Source organism: Hyperoodon ampullatus, assembly GCF_949752795.1.
Source record: "Hyperoodon ampullatus genome assembly, chromosome: 4".
In the NCBI taxonomy this organism is placed as follows: Eukaryota; Metazoa; Chordata; class Mammalia; order Artiodactyla; family Ziphiidae; genus Hyperoodon; species Hyperoodon ampullatus.
Genome location: NC_136917.1, coordinates 40,047,195 through 40,066,588, shown reverse-complemented (window position 1 = coordinate 40,066,588; position 19,394 = coordinate 40,047,195). Strand labels below are relative to the sequence as shown.

General features: G+C 43.0%; 1 protein-coding gene across 11 annotated transcripts in view; it reads right to left on the bottom strand.

Moving 5' to 3' along the window:
- The window catches only part of EBF1 (EBF transcription factor 1), a gene marked incomplete at both ends in the record, with an annotated part of 393,806 nt that extends 377,166 nt beyond the window's left edge, over window positions 1-16,640 (bottom strand). For all 11 annotated transcript variants that reach the window (XM_079701898.1, XM_079701899.1, XM_079701894.1 and 8 more), the window contains 5 exons: window positions 1,873-1,946; window positions 12,895-12,950; window positions 13,588-13,651; window positions 14,215-14,371; window positions 16,507-16,640. In XM_079701898.1, coding sequence (XP_079558024.1) covers window positions 1,873-1,946; window positions 12,895-12,950; window positions 13,588-13,651; window positions 14,215-14,371; window positions 16,507-16,640 — 485 coding nt within the window. The remainder of the gene's footprint in view (window positions 1-1,872; window positions 1,947-12,894; window positions 12,951-13,587; window positions 13,652-14,214; window positions 14,372-16,506) is intronic.
- Window positions 16,641-19,394: the final 2,754 nt, after the last annotated feature.

The window sequence follows — 19,394 nt, the reverse complement described above, 5'->3', positions numbered from 1 at the left end:
ACATTTTGAATATGGCTCTTCCCTCTTAGCCATGCAGTACAAACATCATTTGCCTTCAGTGGCTTGAGAATTTTATTTTTTGCTATTTTTATGTTTCTAAAAAATAGAAAGTACATCAGCAGTAAAGCACATCAACCAGCATCATAAAGTACTTTGGATCAATGAATTTTAAGGATAAGAAAAGTATAAATTGCATTAACAGAGTGTAGGCTTGTGTGTGAAAGGCATAATATATCTTAAGTATTTTAAGAATAATTCCTAGCATAGTCCAAACAAGTACAGATATGAGATGCAAATCTATGATTTATAGATATTAGTTGGCCTATTGGTTGAGATTCATCTTCCTGTCTCCTGTTTGCTGGAATCACATGGAACAGAATACGGAAAATTCATTCTAACAACATGCTAATTGTGGGAAGATAAAATAGAGATATGGCTGGAAAAATAGTAATACGAAGGAGGTCTTTTTTTAATGCTTTTCAAAATGATTTTACTCATTTTATTCTGAAGAGTGCAGCTCAGCTTTAGCTGTGCAATTGTTGTATACAGTATAACACTAATTTTGCCTAATAATATCTTCTAAGAAATCCATGACCAAATTTTTGGATTTTGTTGCTGCTTTAAAGTTAGAGAAAAGCAACCTGTTTTCGGAACAATTAACAAGTTTTACAAATCACTAAAGTGAAAACTTGTGAAACTCCTGTATATTTTAGAATTATATTATATATATATATTATAATATATTAGCAGTATGTTTTTTAAAAAGGAGAAAAAGAAATTTTTACATACGTACATATTATAGATATAGAAGAAGTTACTACTTGGGACTTCACTAAGGAAACACCTTAATCTCTTTTCTATTTTATTTCCACCTGTAGAGTTTTCAGATTGCTTTCCCCACAAGTCCGTGGGCAGCAAATAAACCCACCCACGCCGGAGCAGCAGCTGAAAGTCCTAAATGGTTTGGTCAGTTACAGTCAGGAGCCAAGTATGCTTTGTGCCAGGAGAGCCTGCGTGGCTAACAAAGCAATTAGTAGCCCTTCCCTGATGCAAAGTGTCATCATCATGCTTTATCCAGTTACTTAGAATATATCAGAAGCAAAGTGTCAGTGTTATTTTACGAAGAATTAGAATCCTAAACTGCAAGTTAAAAGGCTGTTCTCTGGTTTACTATCTCCCATGTGGAGGGTTGGCTGAGGCCATGGAAGTGAATGTGGTCTGCTTGCCTGGTTTCAAACGTAGCTTCAGACAAAAATAAAGATACTCATTTGTGGACAACATGAATGTTTATACCTTTCAGTGACTCATCTTTGCCATCCTTCCAAAAGCTCGCTACATTTAAGAAATGTTAGCTACATTGTCATAGTTATATAAAAGGTAACTAAGATTAAGAGATCAGATGTGGGGTTGGTGTGGGGAGGAATGATACCTATGTACGGATGGTCACATTTTTAAGTGGAAGAATTAAAAAGGGGAACTATAACTTTCAGGTCTTATCCAAACAGAGGTTTCTGCTGACCTCAACAGAACTCTTATTTTACTAGCAATGCAGTTGAGCACATATATTAACACTAAAAGGGTTATATTGTATTTTACTCGATTGAAAGGAAAAAGGGGAGGGCACTGCTTTGTGCCCATTAACAATGTGATATCAAAATGGAAACGTATGTCTTTTAGGATGAAATCTAATAAATAATTGAGAACCACTGTGATGCCTGACACTTTACTACCAAATACTCACATCTAACAGTTTTTAGATTGTCTAACAGAAGATAAATATATACCCAAAAATAGACCTGAATTCACCTAGATTTGAGATACAAATTCATCTTCTCTTTGCTAATTAAAGGGAAAGAACAAGGTATTTCTTACCTGCACATGATTTCGTGTGTGAGCAAGACTCGGCACATTTCTGGGTTCTTGTCTTGGCCTTCATACACTATGGCCTGTAAACAAAGGCACGATTTGAGCTAAGAATGGAACCAAGTAGCAGAGGACAAACTACCACAGTCAAGTTCTTGACCATTCACCATTGCCGCAAGGCCAATTAGCTTTCAGAGCCAAAGCCCTCACTGGGCTGATTGTTTTAAGACAGCTGTTAAGGATCAACCCAAATTGAGTGGAAGGGGATATGTTGCTCTCTGTCCCATCAACCACCTTATTATAATGCACATCTTTCGATCCTTGTATGAGATGGGCTTCTGTCATCAAGACGACCACAATTCTCTCTTCAATTCAGAATAAAAATAAATCTAATCAATGGGGAAGGAAAAACCCAGAAGGCTTAGCAGATTGAGATGCTAGTGATTTAAAATATAGAAAAGCACATGGATTTTATTTTTAAATGATTCATATTTGTTGCCTCATTTTACTGCTTCCAACTCCAACATGTAATATTCTAGAGGTAAGTAGTAGAAAACAAGTGAGGGTATGGTTAATGAGTCCACTCACTGTCTTGAGATGATTCATCCATCAGGGGAAATCCTTCCTGCCTACAGGTTGAAAACATGTGCTCTCTGGGGTGTATAACCACCCAAACAGTAATACTCGCCCACATATGCTGGGGGATGGGCAGGGTTGGGGCGGGGGGAGTTAAGCCATAATTATCTCCCTCAACTAAGAAGAATTACATCTGACTCTCAAAATTTGGAGTCCCAGACCACCTCACCAGCCAAGATGTTTTTGTCTGTTTTTAGTAATATGTGTACAAACATTTTCCTTAAGGTCACCAGGAAGTTTTCTTGAGACCTCTGCTTACTGGAAGATCTACGTGTTAACACACCTGGGCCAAAGAAAAGCTCTCAGCTATGGGTAGATCAGTGCTCTGCATGGGGATACATTTTAACTAACTTAACAATGTAGCACTGCATAGTACTAATATAACACAGCTTCAAATTGTTAACAAAATTACTTTCACACATTCAGATAACTCAGTTTCTTGGTGATGAAACTACTTAAGTTAACCAGAGACTATCCTTTTTTTTAGGATACACAGAAACTGCAGTAACTAACTCATAGTTGGCTGGAATGTGCTTGTTTATGAACCTGAGACTTTTAGAACTGTAAATGATGGAGGACAGCTTATGACACTGTGTGTGCAGACCTTCAGAGCAGGCTCTGACTTTGTTACCTAACTCCATTACAAAACAAAAATTGCAACAAATTAAAAAATGACAAAAAGTACCTGCATAAGGAGAAAACATTTTCTACCACTGGCCCATCAAAAGCATTTATATGGTTAGCCTGTTATAACCCCATATATATATATATATATATATATATATATATATATATATTTTTTTTTTTTTTGCCTTACACAGGCCTCTCACTGTTGTGGCCTCTCCCGTTGCGGAGCACAGGCTCCGGACACGCAGGCTCAGCGGCCATGGCTCACGGGCCCAGCCGCTCTGCGGCAGGTGGGATCCTCCCGGACCAGGGCACGAACCCGTGTCCCCTGCATCGGCAGGCGGACTCTCAACCACTGCGCCACCAGGGAAGCCCAACCTTATATTTTTTACTGTTTTATTTTGCCATAATTTTAGATGTACAGAAAAGTTGTAAGGATATATAAAGAATTCCAAGATACTCTTTACCCAGATGCCTCAAGTGTTTACAATTTAGTAAATTTGCTTTATTCTTCTTTCTTTCTCTATTTTCTTTTCCTGAACCATTTATTAGTTAACTGCAGACACGCCCTAAATACTTCAGTATGTATTTCCTTAAAACAAGGAATTATCTTACATAACCATAGCACAATTATCTGAATCACAAAATTAACATTGATACAATAATCTAATCTAAACATCTGAGATTCACCAAATACCCAATAATGTCCTTTACAGCAAACAACAACAAAACCAATACCAATCACTGCATTCAGTTGTCATATCTCCTTCAATAAGGAATATTCCTGAGTCTTTGTATTTCATGACATTGACATTTTTGAAGAATATAGGCCAGTTATTTTGTAGAACATCCTCAATTCGGGTTTGTCTAATGTTTCCTCAGACTTAGACTAAAGTTATGTAATTCACGGCCAGAATACCACAGACATGACGCTGAGTTCTTCTCCCTGTATCACATCACACTGTCAACTCGTTCCACTAATGCCAGTAAACTCTGACCATTTGGTTAAGGGGGTGCCTGCCACCCATCAGAGCACAGCCAGATTTGTGTACTGTAAAGTTACTACTTCACTTTAAGTAATTCATAACTATCTTCTGGGGAAATCATCTAGATTATGTTAACATCATATTATGACTTAAATTTTCACCCATTAGTTTTAGCATGCACTGATGATGCATTCCTGCAATCTTAAAAGACCTTTTAAATACCCAGGAAGTTGCTTTACTCGAGAAAATGCATTAAGTAAATTGAAAATGTTTTAAAAACCAAAACTTATATCTGCCTGCTTTATTTACTACAATCACTGCTTTAAAAAATCAGAGAGACACTGTAAATAACTGATTAGATCTCATACATGGTGCTAAAAATTCGATTATGCATTTCTGAGAAATCCTATTATCACTACATGTTTTGTGTGTTCTCTTAATACCCCTGAAAACCTCTGTTTCAACTTTAGTTTTTTGTCATGTTAAACTAATACAAATAACTTGGTGAATAAAATTCACAGGTATTAATGGGGTTTTCCTTCCTGTTTAAAAAAAAATTGGTTTGGGGAGGAGAAAGGAGTATCAATTACATCAGACCTTCTCATTTTGACTCTTTCTAGATAATACCAATATTATTTTTTACTGAGGCTGCTGGTTCCACTGAAATCAGTGGGCCCATGATGATACTCAATTAAAGATATGCTGCAGTGAAAATATGTTGACGCCCCCCCAAACAGTAGATGACCCATGGTCTCCCAGGTATCCCATGTTTTTGTCTTTGGTGACTGAACATCATTTGTTGAAGGCCCAGGGCCTCCGTAATACATCTCTACCAAATGTCAACCCTCCACTTCGCTTCTGGCAGCAGAGTCAAAATGGAGAATCTTCTCTACATCAAGCATAGAAAAATGAAAGCATGAGTCTGGATTTGCTCAGAAATAGTTAAACTCTGGGACGGAAGGAAGCATGAAGTTTCTTCTGTCCCTTTCCTTGGGGCCTCAGCAGAACAATACTTTTCAGCACATAAACACAGATAAAGAAGTGCTTGCTGCTTCTGTGACTTCTGAAATAAAAACAAGTGAAACAGAGTCTGCTCCCTCTCTTAAGGAGTAGAACTAAAATCCTGGAAATAGAGTAACCTAGAACCTCAGTGTAATAGAGTTAGCTACACAGTGAAACTCTGTCAAAGGCAGCTCCACCTCCAACCTCGCCTAAGCAGGTTTTGTTACTGAAAAAGCTTAAAACACACACACACACACACACACACACACACACACACACGCACCACACACACACACACACACACACCACACTATTATATAAAAGTATGGTCCAAGAAATTGACATTCTGATGAGATCCAACATAGGAAAACAGGATAAATCTATTTTGATGAACGTCTTTGATGTAGAGTGTCAACAATAAAACAGACTTTTTAAAAATGCCTACAAGTTCTCCCTCAGCTTTCACACATATCAAATCTCTACCATGTACATTTAGTACACATGTCAAGACTGGTTCACAGTTCAGCAAACCCAGACTTCGAGCCTAAAAGGAAAGGGGTTCTCTAACACCAGCTTAGGGAGAAGTTTCTGCTTCTTTTCCCAATTTAAATATGTGCCTCTGTGCGGTGTGAGTGAAGCTCATTGAGGCCGGATCAGTTGGGAGATCACAGAAGCATATAAACAGCACTGACTACTTTAAGTGAAACCATTTTAATAGACAGCTGGTTTAGGACCTAGATGATGGAACACCAAGAAGAAGGCTTATCTTCATCCTCCATAGTAAGTCATGTGTCTGCTCACTGGGAGGAAGGTAGTCTGCTCTGAGACTGACAAAAACAACAGTGGTTTAAAGAAATCAGTGTGTTCATCAGGAGTAAGGATGGGAGGCCTGTTACAGAGATGGGCAGGAGGGGGAGAGAAACATATCAAATATATTATTTAGGGCTTCCCTGGTGGCGCAGTGGTTGAGAGTCCGCCTGCCGATGCAGGGGACACGGGTTCGTGCCCCGGTCCGGGAAGATCCCACATGCCGCGGAGCGGCTGGGCCTGTGAGCCATGGCCGCTGAGCCTGCGTGTCTGGAGCCTGTGCTCCGCAACGGGAGAGGCCACAACAGTGAGAGGCCCACATAACGCAAAAAAAAAAAAAAAAAAATATATATATATATATATAATTTAAATAAATGAATTGATGGTGAAGCAAGTTGAGGTTTTAACCTAAGAAACAACAAAAACAACAACAAAATACAATATCAAATAGAAAACGATGTTTACATTAATCCTGCCAATGCAAATAAATCCCTTAAGGTGGCAGGAATGCTTGTACAGGAAAAAAAGTAAAAGAATAAACAGCACGAACTTCATCTCAACTTTAAAAACCTAGTGAAATTGATAAACAAGTTGTCAAAACTTGACATATTTGGAGCAGGTTTATTCTTCTGATATACTAGCCTCCCTTTTCTTAACGTTCTCCTCTAATGAGCATAATGAAAATATCACAATTATTTTTAATACTCTGTTGACTTTCTGATTGAGGGTTTTTTCAAGAATAATCTTTTATAATAACAAAAATGAAGGAAAAAAATAGGAATTGTTAAACTTTCACATCCTTACACAACAGTGACAGAAGGTTTTCTGTGAGAGGATGAAATGCCACCAGTTTCAAATGCTCAATTACACATTAACCTATACCATCTTTGAAGAGAAATCAATCAATAGAAAAAATCTGCCTCTGTTGCCACTGTTTTAGAAAGCATCTTGTGAATTGTGGTTCATCTCCACTTTTCTAAAATATCACTGGGTCTTAAAAGTTAATTGAAACTTACTATGGATAAAGACCACACAGTAAAACAAAAAATAGACAGTGAACATACACAGGGATCACACTTCAATGGGATGCCAAAAGAAATACAGAGAATTGAGCACAGTTTTCTTTGTTTACTTTTTCTAATAATTTTAACTCTTTGTGTTCCATGCAAAAATAAAGTGGGCAAAGAGAATACTTTTGACTTTGGTTCATTAAAATCTGAAAGGTGTTTAGGAACAAAATGTTTTCATTAGGAGTCTTTCTTGGTTTACAAACCAACAATCGGAGACTTGTAATCATTAATTTAGAAAGACAGAAAAAGACAGTGAAAGGAAAGAAAGAAAGAAAGAAAGAGAAAGAAAGAAAGGAAGGAAGAAAGAAAGAAAGAAAAAGGAAGGAAGGAAGGAAGACAGGTAGATAGGTTACCTATAACTAACAAAAACTCCTAATTTTCCATTTAAATCAAAACAGTAACCTTGAAAATACATCATTCTTTTTTCCAAATACAAAAGGCTAAACCTAATTTGTCACCTTAAAGAATACATTCATGAATGTACAAAGTATCTCCTTCAACCAGAAGTAAAGTGTCCTATAAATACAGACTGTCAACACGACTTTGGCAGCAAATTACCAAGAATCAAAACTAATTAAAAAAAATATGAACACCTACATTATCAACATGCTGTAATATTAATCATTACTTTCGACCACCAAGTTCCACTGCTTGTCATTTAAAAAAAAAAAAAAGTGTTCCAGGAGGTGAGGGAGCCTTAGTTAAAAATTAACCTGTGCCAAAGAAAACACTACAAATTTGACAATTCATAAACAATTGTGTCAAACAGCAATCCAAAATTAATAGTGAAATAAAATAAAAAATTATTTTGCTTCAATTAGCAGCTTAGCTACTGGTGAACAAATTACAAAGATGTAATTTAAGCTCAGCAGCTAAGCAGGCCTGTTTGCAGAACTGAATTAGGAAAGTTGCAAAGGAATGATATCATATTCAGTATGCTGTTCAGTTACATCACAGCCCTGAATAAAAAGAGAATGTGTACCAAAAGCAGTTAGCTTCAGAATGCATCTTTTGTGTCTCAAAGAAATAAAATCTCTCATATTATTCAAACACCAAGATAAAAACTGAATCATTCTAACAATATCATGCAATATTTCTTTTTCTAGCAGTAATAAAAGATATTTCACTCATATGATAACTACATTTACATCTATATTAGTAGATACAACTGGCTTTGTCAACTCAATGGGGTAATAATAGTAAAATAATAAAAGCTGCTAATTTATTAAGCACTTAATGTATGCTAGTCACTGTTCTAAGCATTTTCCATGTATGAATTCATTTAATTTTCACAACTGAGCTTCCAGGTAGGTGCTACCATTACTTCAATTAGTTTCCAAATGCTTACATATTTTAATAACTAAGACCAAATCATTCTTGCTCAACAACTATATAAACAATTCACCAACATCCAGACCCTCTTTCATTCCTCTCAGCAATATAAGTAAAGACACAAGAACAGACTATCCGTGTAGTCATACAAGTTCGATAAATGCATCACTACTAATACGTTCATTTTTAATGCTGTTCAAACATTCACATGGAAACAGCTCTAGCGTAAATATCCCCGAACAAATGGCTGTATATTATCCAGGAGGGAGCAGTTGGACCGCCAGACTGGGAAAGTACTAGGCCATCTGGCTCCGGCAATCTCTCCAAAACCATCAGCTTTGTTTTCACCCCCAGACTCCAAACAACACATTTTCCACTGTGATGAGTTTACATTTTCCCAAACACAGGTCCTGATCATGCATAAAAATCCCAAACTTCTTCATTCCTCTATGTGCAAGGAAATTCAAATCACCTGCATTTTTGACACATTACCAAAGAAGAGAGAAAGCTGCTAAAATATGGCTCCTAACTATAAACTTGCCCTGTCATTTTTTGTTTGTTTCCCCAAGTATATGAAAGAACCTCTCTGCTGGCCTAGTTGAATTCCTTAGGAACTTATTGATACACTAAAAATGTGTTTATCTACCAATGAAGAACCCTGAACAGAAAGAGTTGTTAATCAAATCTACGTAGCTGTGGCAGGATATGATGAAACAATCAATCGGAAAAAGTGCACTTGCATCAATAACTTGAAGTACCGGGAACATCAAAACAAATATATAAAGATTAGCTGGAAAGAGAACTATGACAGCAGTTCTGATTATTGTACCTTTGACTTCCCACAGTGCTGGGACTTTTTAGGGGTCCCCTCACCATATCACCTACCTTCAAATCCATACACACAAGGATTATGTGACTATTATTTTTCCCTTTCCAAAAAAGAGCTTTGGTTTGGGGGCAGGGAATGTTTTGTTTTTGATAACTTTATGGAATTTGGTACTCTTTCTTTGAATTATAAAAATGTCCCTTTTTTCAAAGCAAGATGGTAAGAGGGCAGATAAGTTAAAGGTTTTTTTTAAAAAAAACTATTTAAAGATAACTCACTGAAGCAATCACAGAATGTAATTATATCTCAAATACTACAGGAAAATCTGAACTGAGGCACATTAAAACTCAGACCTCTCCCACTGAGTTCATTTGAGTTTCTGCAGTAGCTACCACTTCTGGATGCAACAGCCATAAACTTCTGGATCCTACAGGCCTTTTTGCATGCTCACTAATGGAATACCAAAAACAGCAATGACAAAAAAAAAAAAAAAAAAAAAAAAAAACCACCCTATTTTTAGTCCAGCTAAACTTGGTTTTGCAAAACCCTTCCCAAAAGCAAGCTTCTTATTTTCTAGTTGGTGGACAAATATTTTAAATATAATTATATCCTTAGTGTTTTATAAGAAAAGCATAGGGATAAGAGGGCTCAGATCCTTACACATTCACTTCTAATAAAGCTTTCCCTTTCCTGGTAGAGTCCAAAATTAAGAGTCATTACCCCAAATAGTGTAATGAGACACTTTGAAAAGGTGTGAAATACTGTGTCATACCAATACATCTTGGTTGATTGAGTACATATCTGTTTGATCTCAATGCTGCTAACTCCACCCAAGATCACGAACATTCTATGAAAATATAAAGTGCACAGCTAGTTTTGAATTTTGCTTGCCAAAGATTCCCTTCAAGTTTTAACCCCAACTTCTGAGTCAAAGATATGATATCACATACATAAAGCTGCATCTCTGATGTGAAAAATGTTACGATAAATAAGCAGCTAAGAGAAGACACTTGAACTCTGCTTAGATATTCCCACTGAAATTTATGATTTTATTAGATCTCATCACATCACTGAAATTATTCCATTCGGCACTCTAAATATCAAAATCCTGAGTCTACCTGGAAGAATTTCACAGGGGAAAAAAAAGCAAGCATTTAATCGGTCACCTTATGTCAAGACTTACTTCTGATTGAAGGGGTCACTGCACACTTAACTAAAATAAAAAATTTAAGAAACTTAAAAATCAGACTTGGCATTTAATTATCACAGAATAATTTCAAGCTAGATGAGAATCCACTGTTTTACTCATCAAAGCTAAAACGTAATAATTATGTCACAGCTAAGGAAAGTCATGCTCTTCACGCTGATCTGCTTTTTGAAGACTATTGTATTAGCTGTGTACACAAGAAGCTAACCTACTTCCCAAACTCTTACAGCACATAATCAAGGAAAAAGCAACCGGATAACGGGCAGGGATTGCCTTTCAAAGTAAAAGCTACAGAGAAGGCATTAGACAACTATTATGAAAGCAAACAGGTATGCCTGGAAAAATCTTTTTTCTTGATATTTTTAGACTAAATTCAGATAATTACTAAGCCTTTTTTTCAGGTCACTCCCCACCAAAATATATAATTGCCTACATTTATAATTTTAACTTTCAGTGAGATGTCACAGTATGGCAAGTAACTCTCTTATACCTGCTATTACTACACTATATCTTATTCTGGTCCCACTCTCACCCCCACCACCGATAGAATTTATGAAACCAAGCAGTCAAAGAACGCCTTAAGCTATAGTTTTTCTTAAGCTCTATGACCTTGTTAGTAAAATGATATTAGATGTATTGCTTTATAAAAATCAAGATTATTCTTCCACCTTAGAAGAGTGTGTAAAGTCAGTTCATCTCATAATGGGAAGATCAATTCTTGTGGCACTTTTGGTTTAAGGGGCCTAAAATCAAACATGTCCTAATTTTGTGCTCCTTACAACTGTTCACTTCATAGAGTTGCCAATAATTTAATATTTAAGTGGCCAATGTTTCACAGGCAGACAGGTCTTACTTACTGGTTTGTGGGGAGTTTTTATTCTTTAAAAAATAAAAAGTACATAAGGAATATGTATTAGAAATCATACTTTCTCTCTCCCCCTCCCATCTTTTCTTTCCTCTGATGGGAATGGCAGGAAAAGATACCCAGGGTATCAAAGACAATTTTTTAAAAACAAAATTCCACTTAAGACATTTTTGTTTTGATATCATTTTTTAAAAAGTTACTGAAATAAGGCTTTTGCATTTTTTGCTTGGCAGGAAAAAAATTTAACAAAATACAGAGCATCCAAATCAAAGGGAATTATCCTATGTAATGATCAAAACCAGTATAGTAATAATAATAAAAAAACAATAATAATACCAAGAGTAAAAGCATAAATGTGCATTAACTCTGAACTATCAACTAAGAAATAAAACAGATCTTTAAGAAAGTCAAATATTTTAGGCTAATAACTTGAAATAGATTTCAAGAGATATGTATTTATCATTTAAAAAAATACATGTCATACCCTCATGCTTTTTACTTGGTTCACAATGAAATAAAGGTAAAAATTACAATTAGCTGTTATTAAATTGGTTCCTGCTGAGTAGATTTTAAAACTCCCAACAGCTTATTAACGTGCATTTTGTACAACATATTTAAGCCATGGGTATCTAAAAACAATTTTTAAGTATGCATGTATACTCTAATTTGAAACCTTCCAAGCCAGTATCTATGAAAACTACATCCCTTATTTTAAAGGGAATATTTTAAAATCACAATCAAACAAACCAGTTTTAACCCTCTCACTAAATTGGTGGTTAGTACACAATGGGTAACTTTTCTCTTCGTTCTGATTTCTTTCCCCCACCCAATAAAACTGTCTTCTTTTTTGTCACGAAATCCTCCAACTACCTAACCAGATATTTAATTCTTAAACTTTTTCTTAAAATTAAAAAGAAAAAATGTTCCTGCCCCTCGTAAAAACGTCAGACCTCTTTTCTGACTCGGCTCATAATTGTAGCTTTTGAACCATAACTCAACCTTAATGTATACTGCTTGGCACCCGCGTGTTGGGAGCTTAAGAAAATGCCGTCTATGTACCTTTAAGACCACAAGCTCACTCATGCTGCCTGGCTTCTTGCCAAGCTTGGAGGCAAAAGCCAGGAGGATTTTTGCAAAATATCTTCTAACAATTGTCGCTCCGTCTTCCAACACTACCACCACCACCATCTCTTTTTTTAAAAAATGTGTACAGTGGGTCAAGTGCGCTCTCAGACCATCTCATCGTTTCTGGGGAAGCTGCCTTTGCCCCTCACCCGCTTCCTCTACCTCTGCCTCCCGGGGGGAGGCCCTGATGGTTTGGGTTTCACAAGTTCAGCCCGATTTGCACGAGGGTCTCTGGGCACCTTTGCGCCCCCTGGGGCTCCCCGGCCGGGTCAAAGGAAGTTCAGCCCATATTCTCCCCACACAGCACCCCGTAGCCTTAAATCACAAGGTCTGAATTTCCCTTATAAAGAAGGAGCCGTCGAGCCATCTCCTCCACGCGGCGAGTCAACGTGCTTTTGGGCATTTGGAAGGCTGCGCTGAGAGCGCGGTCCGCCCTGGCATTGAGAGTTCGAGTCCCAGCCCTCCCGCTAAGGAGTAGCCAGCTTCTTGACTCTCCCAAATTTCGCGGCCGTAGAGTCACCCCCGCGGCGCGAATTTAAGAAACTTACTTGTTTTGTCATGGAGTCAATGAGGCGAACGTAGAAATCCTGCTCCGTCCTTATTCCTGGAGGAGGGGCGGGGGATAGGGGAACGAAGGAGAATTAAGTGAGAGAGGATCTGCAGGAAACAAACAAAGAATGGGGCTCCAAGGCTGATGGAACTCCGACTGTCCCGGAGAAGCACAGCCAGGACCCCCTTCCCCAGTTCCCGGAGAAGAGCCTCTGGCCCAGCCCGAGCGCATTTGGAAGGCAGCCCCACCCCCAAGCACAGCAGCTGGGAATAAGGCGGACCCCCACCTGGGTTCTCTCCCTTCCCACGGCTGGAGTCCCTCTGCGTGCTCTCCGGGAGCCACCAAGGCCCTGACCGCTCTAGCCCCCTGAACTCAAGGGACTTGGGCATGAAGTCTATGCTAAGCGGAGGAACCCAGCCTTAGGAAGGGGAAGAAGAAAGAAAGCAGCCCAGCGGGGGCCAAGGCGCCACACCTGGACCCAGGTACGCGTCCGCTAATGCCGCCGCCCTCGAGCCGCTCAGGGCCTCCTCAGGTGAAACCTCTTCAGGCGAAACTTAGAAGAGGCCGGTTTACCCCGAGGATGGCGGACAGCTGAGCTTTGCTCCGGGTTCTCGTCCACCTGAAGCTCCCCGCGCCCCCTACTCTCACCCGGAGCCCCGGGGTGCCGGCGCAGACCCGACGGGAGCCTCACCATTGCTGTAGAGGAGCTGGAGCCGGTAGTGAATCCCGTTATTGGTCTTTTCGCTGTTGGCTTCCTGGGTTGCAGCAGGACGCAAAGACACAAGAGACGCAGGAGAGAGGTCGGCGTGAGCTAGTGGACCGACTTCGAGGCAACTTTCCCCAAGCAGGGACCCCTGGCCTGGGAGCCGGACAGGCCCGGGAGCAGCAGAAATTGCGGCCAACTGTGATCCCTCTGCCGCCCTCCCGACCCTTACTGCTCCCTCTAACTTTATAAAAAATTCTGTGGGGCTCGCACGGACGATCCCGTTCCTAGGGCCTGGGGGCTCGAGCTTGGGCCAGCAGAGGCAGGAGCCACTTATGGTCGCGCGGTCGAGGGCGGGCTCATCCCCAGCGCCCTTGACTCTGGAGTGCGAAGCCGGGTTCGCCTCTCTCCATCTTTGGGGACTCAGCATGAGCTTTTTTGGAGCAGAACCTCAGAAACTAGGAGTCCGGGTTCGCCCAGAACGGGAAGTGGCTTGGTGGACCCCGCGCGGGAGTGTGTTATGGATGCTTTGCACTCGCGAGGAGCTCGCCTCCCGAAGCGCCTGAGCCTGCTCCCCGGCTGGGGGCGAGGGGCAGCGGCGCTGCGCCCACTTACTTTTTCCTTCTCCACGAACCCCACAAAGGCTGTCCTCTCGATCTCCACGGGCTGGCCCTGTCTGTCGTAGAGGGCCAGGACGAAGTGGAAGAAGTTGGATTTCCGCAGATTGGAAGGCGGCTGCTTCTCAAAGTGAGCCCGGGCCAGACCCACCCCGCTGCGGCCAAAGACGCAGAGTTAGACGGCTAAGCGCGACAACAACTGCGACCCCTTGTCACCCCTTACACACGCGCGAACCCTCAAACACCTTCTCTGCCCCCAAAACGCCCTGTAGGCTCCCTACACGCCCCCTCAGGCGCCCCGGGCCCACCCGGCGACGGGACATGCGTGCTCTCGCCTGGCCAGTCCTCCCCCCCCCCGAGGACCTGCGCGCCCCCCAAACTTGACGAAGAGGTGTGAAAGTTTTGTTTGGGTTTTGCGCAAGAGATAAAACGCTGTACGCGTTTACTCCGACCTGACGCGCGCTGCGTGGGGAGGAAGAAAAGTAGCGGTGGATGAGGTGAAGCGCGATGGTGGAATAAAGCCGGTCGTTTACAACTTAAAGGGAAGGTGGGCATGGGAGTTGGTTCTCGCCACCCCCTCGAATCTCCCGTGGGCAGGTGAGAATAGATGGGGAACATGCTCAGCTCCTCGCTGCAGCAGCCATCCTCCGGGAAACCTCATGTGCCGTGCCCCGCCCCCCCGCCCCCGGCCAGCCGCGGGTGCCCGGCCTCGGGAAGCCGTCCGTCCCCACCTCCACAAATAAAGCATGTGGAGAAAACGGATCTGCGGGTGGAACTCAGAGCAGTCAGGAGTGGTCGCTGTGGGAAAGGGAATTGGGTGTTTTTTTATAAAAGACCTGTCCTGACAAAGTTTCGCTGTTCCGCAGAAATCCTCACACCCTTTCCAGAAATCCTATGGATAAGGGCTGACGGTTGAGCGCGCCCTCCCGGGGGCTGGAGCCTGGGGCGCCAGGGGCGGAGGGCGGCCACTGACAGCCCGACCTGCCCGACACAAGGGCGCGCGCACACACACGCACGCGCCACACACACACACACACACACACACGCACACTTTCGCTTCTAGCCCAGTTACCCAACTCACTGTTACTACCAACCACCCCCATCCTTATTATCATCGGGGATGGGAACAGTGTTGTGGACACTTGTCCCCAGCCCGGAGAAGATGAGGATGATGTAATTAGTCATCTTCATTCTTCCCCTTCCGCCCTCTCTGGGCCGGAGAGAGCATGGAGCCACCAGATCTGCCATTCCCCCAAGCCCAGCTGGTGGCCTAAAAAAAGGGGGGGACCATTTCTCACTTGGGACCAGGAGTCCCCAGAAAGGGTACTGAGGGTGCCCAGGAAAGTTCCCCCAGGTCAATCTCCAAAAGCTGTGCCTCTAGGCCATACAGCCTAGCATGCAGGAGCTGAGAGTGGCAGAGGGGCTAGAAGAGGCCATGGTCACAGATGGTGGGGAAGACTTTTAGGAGACATCAGAATTAAAGTTAGGAGTTGCTGTTCTTCGCGTGGACTAAGAAAAACTGAAAGCTAAAGGGAGAGGGAGGGAGAACCAGAGAGGAGAAATAAGAGATGATTCTAGGGGGAAATTGAAAGAGAAAAGGGGAGAGAAAAGGAGTTAAGAGAAGGAAAAAGAGAAAAGAGGAAGAAAGATTGAAGAAAGAAGAGGAAGGAAAGAAGGAAGAGGGAAGGAAAAGAAAGGGGGAAAGAAAGGAAGTAAAGAAAGGAGGAAGAAAGGAACGAAAAAAGGAAGGAAAAGGAAGGAAGAAAAAGGGAGGAAAGGAAGGAGAAGGAAAGTTTTTAAAGGGGGGGAAGAAAAGAAAGAAGAAAGAGAAAAAGGAGGAAGGTAAGGACGAACGAAGGAAAGGAAGGAGGAAGGAAATAGAGAAGAAAAGGCAAAGAAAAGAAAGAAAGGAAAGAAGAAAATAGGAAAGGAAAAGGAAGGAAAGAAAAGACAGGCGGCCTGAAAAGAAACAGCAATCACAGAAAAACACAGATATCCAACATCATACTGGTGAGACGCCTCTTCAGGCTTAAAACAAAATGAAAACAGTCACAGACCAGGCAGGGAAAAGTGCCGGTAAAGCGCGGGCTCCTCGCAGGCAGCTCCTGGCTCTACGGCCGCAGGCAACCAAGACAGAGCGGCCGGGGAGAGCGGAGCCCCGGAGACGAGCGGAGCCGAGCGGCAGACGCAAGAGCGCGGCCCGGCCCCGCGGCGGCGGCTTCCGCTACCACCTCCCGGCTCTGCTGCTCGCGGCTTGCCTCCCCGGCCGCGGTCCCCGAGCGGTACTCACCTCTGCGCCGCCGTGTTGGCGTCCAGCACCCCGGCGCCCTGCATCCACGTCCGCACCGCGTTCATGCCGCTGCCCAGCGGCTCTTCCTTCATGCTGCTTCCACTCCGTTGGATGCTTTCCTGAATCCCAAACATGAAAACAACCTTTTCTTGTGGAAAATCTCCTCCCCCTTGAAAATTTGAAAAAAAAAAAAAAAAAAAAAAAAAAAAAAGGAAAGAAAAACGCCAGCCAGAGATTTTTTTTTTTTTTGAGTCGTTGAACTCGCGCTAGAAGATCAAGGCGGGCTGGAAAGCAAATTTTTTAAAAATGTAAACCTTCGCTCAAAACTGAGCGATAACCCGAAGGAAAAAAAAAAGGAGAGAAAAAAGGAAGGGAAAATCCAACAAAAAGACCAAAATTTAAAAAATAGAGATGTATGCTTGGCTGTTGGGGGTTGTTTGGTTGGTTAATTTTTGGTTTGGGTGCTTTTTTTTTTCTTTCTTTCTTTTTTTTTTTTTTTTTGTAATGATCACAGGCCGGTGGAGGACAGGAGGGGCTGGAGTTTCCTTTTGTAGAGGTACCGTTCACTTGAAGAAGCAGGAAGAAAAAAAAAAAACCCTGATGGCAATTTAAGAAACAATAGACTCAACTCGCGCTGCCGGCTTTGCTACTTCAAGTGTCATTTTCCACAACCAGGCAAGTTTTTCCTCTCTCTCTCTCTCTCTCTCTCTCTCTCTCTTTTTTTCCTCCTTCTCTCCCAACCAAAGATGTTTCTTTCCTTTCAGTGCGTATAGATGAGGAGGACGCTGGTTGCCATAGACAGATACACCAGAGAGGGAGAGTGGGGTGGGGGAAGGGGGAGGGGGGTAGGGAAAGACAGAGAGGAAAGGAGAGGAGAGGAGAGGGAGAAAGAGAGAGAGGTGGACCCTGCTGAATGGAGATTCTGTTTTCTCCTTGCTAAAATAGAAGTGATTTGCAGGCTTTCCCTATGGAATCCAGTTTGACTCTCCCCAGAGCTAAACACAAGCACACTAACCCCAAAGGGAGGAGGCGGGGCCCGCGCGTCAATGACCCGCCCCTTCATTTGCATAACGTCATCCTTCCGCCTCGCCGCAGCCAATCGCGGCGCAGGAGCCTGCTGGCTCTCAGCGCAGGGCCACGCTCCCTCATTAACATCCCTCTCCGGGTGGCGCAGGGGAGCCGGCCAAAGTTCCTCGCAAAGTGGCGCGCGAAGGATCGCTTAGTACCCGTGTCCGAACTGGAGAGGAGCGGGGCTGAGCTGGGCAGAGCCGGGCAGGAGAAGGGAGACAGAAGGAAGGGGAGGAGGATATTCTTCTCAGGGATTTGAGCTGGGGTCTGCATCCCGGCCATTGCAGTCTGTTAAGCATCCTCGCAGCGCCCTGAGCGCGCTCGAGGCGCACAGGCTGCGCCCTCCCAGGGCCGTGTCCTGCTCCGCTGTTCTGGGACGTCGGGGGCAAAAGTGGAGGAGACGGGAGAGCCCGGGCAGAAAAAGCAGGACGCGCATGCCAGGTGCCCACCTCTTCGCTTTGAGGAGGGGGTGGTGGGTTGGAAAAATGGGTGTGTGAGATCGGCGCTGGGAGCTCGCGGACGGCACTGCCTCCACGCTGGGAGGGAGGGGTGGACCCTGGGCTCCGGCAAGCAAGGCGCTGTGGGTCCCCAGGGAGTGGGAGACCCGGGCTCTGCCCCTAGTCAAGCCACTGAAACCCCTCTCGCTCCGCGGCTAGCCTGGAGACCGCCGGCGTTAGGCACTGTCCTCACATGATCACTTCTCTGGAGCATCCCGCGGGATAGGTAAATCACCGTTTACCTAATGAATGCTCGCACTGGAGCTGTGCCAGGCTGCGTTTTAAAATTTGCTCGGAATAAATCCCCACCCCCTCATCACCGCCCCACCAAATAGTTTTTTCCTTTGAGTAACTACCAAAGCAAAAACAACGTCTCTGATTAGTTATCTGGTGTAGGGTTTCTCTCTTCCTCATTCTTTCAGTTAAAATGGGGGGCTTGAACAAACCTTCTCCCAACTTCGGCCTCTGCCACCTGTCAAGAAAGAGAGAGATCGGGGAAGGAGGGAATGAAGGGAGGGAGAGAGGGAAGAAGGGAGGAAGGAAGGGAAGACGAAATCTCCTTCCTCAGACCTTTCGACATATAAGCTTGTGGCTGGCAAAGGAAATAGCTAGATGTTTCTGGGTAACGTGCCCCATCATTTTTTAGCAGGTTGTAACCTCTAATAAGCACATGGTGAACTTCTGTTTCATTGCCCTCAAAGGAACTCCCTGACTGCAGCCAAATCTGCTAAGGGCTCCTTCGGGGAAATTCTCTGCCAGAAATCCAGGTCCCCTTTCTGCCGGCCTTTCTTGGCCCTTTGATTTAGGGAGCTCGTGGGGTCAGTGATGGAAAAGTACACATGCTCATGTTGAATGGAATGGAGACAGGCAGAAGTTAAACTTAGTGCTCTTGGCAGAGCAGGAAAGTGGGAGCCACTTCCAGATTCGTAAACTAGTTGAAAGACTGTGTTTCAGGCCTGAGGATACACGGCCACTGTCTTCAACACCGCTTTATCTCTTGTGCACAAAGCCTGCCCAGTCTCATACCATTTAATTTAGACCAGTTAATGTGCTGAGCTTTTCCTCCCTGATACCATAATTAATGCCATTTCCTCCAAGAAGCTCTCGAAGAGATCTGTTTGATCCATCAGGATCCCCACACTACCCACCAGAGTTCCTGGCACACAGTAGATGTTCATGAGGGGTATGTTGGTGGAAACACTGGAAAGATTATAGTTTTGTGAAGAGGAAAAAGGGGAAGGTGAACATTCTCCATCTCTATAGAATTTAAGTGCACAATTGAAACTTGGCCTGCTGAAAATTTCCTGAAGCTCCAAGTTTAAC